General features: G+C 37.1%; 1 protein-coding gene across 3 annotated transcripts in view; it reads left to right on the top strand.

Moving 5' to 3' along the window:
- Nucleotides 1–2,680, top strand: part of LOC101853352 (putative inhibitor of apoptosis) — a 17,723-nt gene extending 15,043 nt beyond the window's left edge. For all 3 annotated transcript variants that reach the window (XM_005109614.3, XM_035972689.1, XM_035972690.1), the window contains exon 7: nt 237–2,680. In XM_005109614.3, the coding sequence (XP_005109671.1) occupies nt 237–433 (197 nt within the window). In that variant the 3' untranslated portion in view covers nt 434–2,680. The remainder of the gene's footprint in view (nt 1–236) is intronic.
- The last annotated feature ends 1,331 nt before the right edge of the window (nt 2,681–4,011 follow it).

Below are 4,011 nucleotides of genomic sequence, written 5' to 3' on the forward strand. Positions count from 1 at the left end.
CTGTCTTGTTCTGGATGTGTTCCTTTTTCCTGATAGGTTCTCTTTTTTTGTGTGTTATTTATCTTACATCTTACATAATTCTCCCTTTCTCTTTACTGGCACTGTAGACCACATGTGCATGAAAGTGCCTCTCTGTAATTCAGACGACTTGTAAAAATATTTGACTTTTGTTTCAGCCAAACTGTTAATATTGATGGGCCATAATCATTCTGCTCCCATTGTCTCAAATATTTCAGAGTCTTTGCGGCTCATGGAAGAGAATCGCTTGCTGAAGGAACAGAAACAGTGTAAGATCTGTATGGACGAAGAAGTCTGCATGGCGTTCCTGCCCTGTGGCCATCTCGTCTGCTGTGCCACTTGCGCCCCAGCCCTCGACTCGTGTCCAATTTGCAGAGGGAAAATCAAGAGAACCGTGCGGACCTATATGGCTTGATTTGTATTTTGTGAAATTCTTTTTAAAAAATCTGTCGTTATCTTTGCATATTGTGATACATGCAGTTCTAATCAGTTTGCGAGTTATAGAGTTTTTTAACTGAAACAATTTTATATGAAATGAAATAACAGGTTCTGACCGATCTGTAGAGACAGTTGCTCGTCTTCATTATATTACTGAATCGTCATTTCCTCTTTGGGCCAGCTTGTGTTTTCGTAAGGCAGTGAAAAATATTAATTTTTTAAGACTTGCGGTGTTTTTTCCCATCGTAATTTGTAGTGCTAAGCTGAACTGCATCAAATTTGATTTCTAAAGGTCTCTATAGTTTCAGCAGTGCAAATGAGATGTTTCAAATCAGTTTACCTCTTTGTGAACAGTGGAAAGTGAGCTATGCCAAAAAAATGGCCATGTTCAATTGATGGCTTATCTTGTCTTTTCTGATATTAAAAAAAAAATAATTTTGAATATAATTCATTTGTACATTTTTCACAAGTGTTTGATGAATGTTGCAGAAGGGAGCTTGGTATACGACTGTGGCCTGAAAAATTTTCTCAAATTTGCTTCGGCTTGGGTAATGTTTCTTGATTATTCAGGGATGCCACTCTTCCGCTTTTTTCCGGTATTTCCGGTATTTTGATCCTGATCCGCTATTCCGTTATTGAGATCGAGATAGAATCTATAGTTTAAAAAGAAGAAAAAAAATCCCACACACACACAACTTGCGCCCAAATGTTCAAATAACGAAAAAACGAAGACTTCGCCATTAGTTCAAATAACGGGGAGTGCTTATGTTTGTTTGTCATTTCTCTCTATGTACACCCTTTGGGTTTCAAATTGATATTCATATGTTGGTGAGACCGTGGATCATGGATTTTCAGCTATTTAAAAAAAAGCTGAGTGGCATCCCTGATTATTCTGTGAGCGAGGGAGCCAACATGGGGAGGAAGGGAAAAGAGGGAGTGTGACCAGAATGTACGCGTAATGTCTAACCCGTCACTGATCCTCTCTTTGACTGGAGACCAAAATGGCTGACAAGGATCAATTTTGAGCTTGTCCTGGTTTGATTTGAAATCTCTTCTTTGAACTTTTCTCCCAAAAAAATGATAATTATGTTAAAATTCAATTATTGTGTTTTTTACAGAATTGTTTTTGAAAGGTAGTACCGGTAGTAAACATCTTTGGGCTCTGTTCAAACTTTTATAGTAAATGTCACAAAATATGTTTTCTTTATTTTCTACTTTGTCGTTTTGGGTTTTTTTGGAGGTTTTTAAAAAATCAAACGGCAGTTAATTTTCAACATTTATCGGCTTGACTGTGTAAGGGGAGAATATTTGAAAGGACTTTGTAGCAACATGTAAGACATTATTTACAATTCAAAGGGCCACAAGTCTGACCCAAACCGCTTAATGAATAATAATGAATATATATATATATAATTACGTTTTCCTTTTGTTTCATTTGATTAGTGTTTTCTGTGTTTACCTCAATGCAGATTGTCATAAAAGTTTTCTCTACTTCCAAAACAGTAAGTTCCATTTTGCGTGCTCTTAACTCTTGACTCGCTATTCTAATTTAGTAGAATGCTTAATATATGATTCAAATTGTATGCTTCTTTCATGAAGGCTGTGAATATTTCCCATGACCACTTTATAGAACTTGCCCGTGATAAGTTAAAAAATTTCCGAGGGAGAGAGGAAAAATGGGGAAATGTTTGTGCTTGTTTTTGTTTTTCATGCCCTATCATAGGCGGTGCTCCTTCTGTGGTGTTTTTGGTTTTGTTTCTTGTTCATTGATGTTGAAAGGACAGTATTCTGTCACGGTCAGTTGGTGTTTATTGCCAAGTAAGCGACTGGCATGTGTCCAGAAGTTTGGGTTTTTTTTCTTCAAATTCTTCAGGTTTTCTGTTACTTCTCCTTTATCTTGGCCTTAGTCTTAGCCCTACATGATTATGTTATAGCAACATTTGAAGGACACCTTTCTCTCTCACTGCTAACATTTTTTTGTAGTCTGGCGTCTTTAAAACTGTTGGTTTTTATTACATCACTGCAGTGAATATTTTCTTTTGACCCATCATCTCTGATGTGTGATATTATAGTTTTGAAACTGAAACAATCCAAATGTGTACCCTTTTTGTGAATGTGTAAATAACCCTTTTTACGCGCTAGAGAAGTATTTTAGCTTATCCATGGCGCTTGGATATTTTTATGTTTCTTTGTGCTTGACTAATAAATCATTTACCGAATTATGGAATTTGATTTGTTTGACCTTTGTTGGTCTCTAATGAGCCTTACCATTTTATCATTGAGAAAATATGTCATTAATGCCATTAAACCAAAACAATAGCATTGTGTGTGTGGAAGGACGAGATTATATAGCACCATGCTCCTTGTACTTCTTTGATGTTGTTGTGATGTTGTTGTTATTGTCCTGTTCTGGGTCTATGTGAGTGGGTGGTTGGTGGGTGCTCTGGTGTGGTTTGCTGCTCCTTCTTTCCTATTAAACATCTATCAATCTTTTCTCCTTCTTTTTTGTGTAAGTTACTTTCTTGTAACACATCTATTCTTTGGCACTTACATGATCTTATTGTGTTGCAAGTCCCATAAAACTCGTACTAAAACTGAGTCTCTGTGAATACTGTGATCATTTATAGTGGAGTATGAAGCCAGCCAGACATGTGAAATATCAGGATTCACATTTCACAAGTCTTAAGTGTGCCTCATTGATTGCTCACCCAAGAAAAGCTAAGGTTGTGGAGTGACTTTACTGAAAACCCAGACATCTAATGTGAGATCCTGACTAAAAATGTGGTAGATATTTTGCATTCTGCCTACAGGATAGGATCTTTATAATGTTGAAAATAAAACAATGTAATTAACTTTGGCATCTGTAAGAGTGAATAGGGATAACACCCAAACGGAAAAAAAATATGCCCAGAGGGTCGAGAAATATCCAAAGGCATTAGATAGTTGACCAATACGGAACCTGTGAAATTAGTTAAGCTAGTGTGTGAGCAAGGTATGGGTTTTGGTGACCAGTTATGGTCTTTGTCAGGCGACAGTGGTAGACAGTGTGAGTGAGGTGTACTGTTTTTGTGTTCATTCTCGTCATGTGAATGGTCTCACACACACTCATGAAGAGAACTGTCTGTTACGACTTTAAACAAAAAGACAAGCTGCATGTGGTGGAAAATACATCATGTGTATTTACTCAAGCCCAAGGGTGATCAGAACTCTCACGTTTCCATCCTTTTCCATTTGAACAAAAGTATATTTCTTTTTAAAAATTTATTTAATTGTGGGTGTTTCTACATCCCCATTGACTCAATTTAGATCATTTCGGAGGCAGGATTCCCACCCTGCATGTCAGGGTCAACCCACACTGAAAGAGATACATGTACATCCCAACAGATAGAGTCAGTCAGAGATGCTTGAAAAAGGTTCTCCCCACTCAGGAATCGAACTCCTGTCTCCTGTGTCAAACAACTTGTGTTTCGCGCGCTCATATGACCTTATGCAATTGCGAGCGCCGTAAAACCCCATACTATACTATACTATACTATACTATACTATACTATACTA

This window comes from Aplysia californica, unplaced genomic scaffold, assembly GCF_000002075.1.
Source record: "Aplysia californica isolate F4 #8 unplaced genomic scaffold, AplCal3.0 scaffold00797, whole genome shotgun sequence".
NCBI classification, from domain to species: domain Eukaryota; kingdom Metazoa; phylum Mollusca; class Gastropoda; order Aplysiida; family Aplysiidae; genus Aplysia; species Aplysia californica.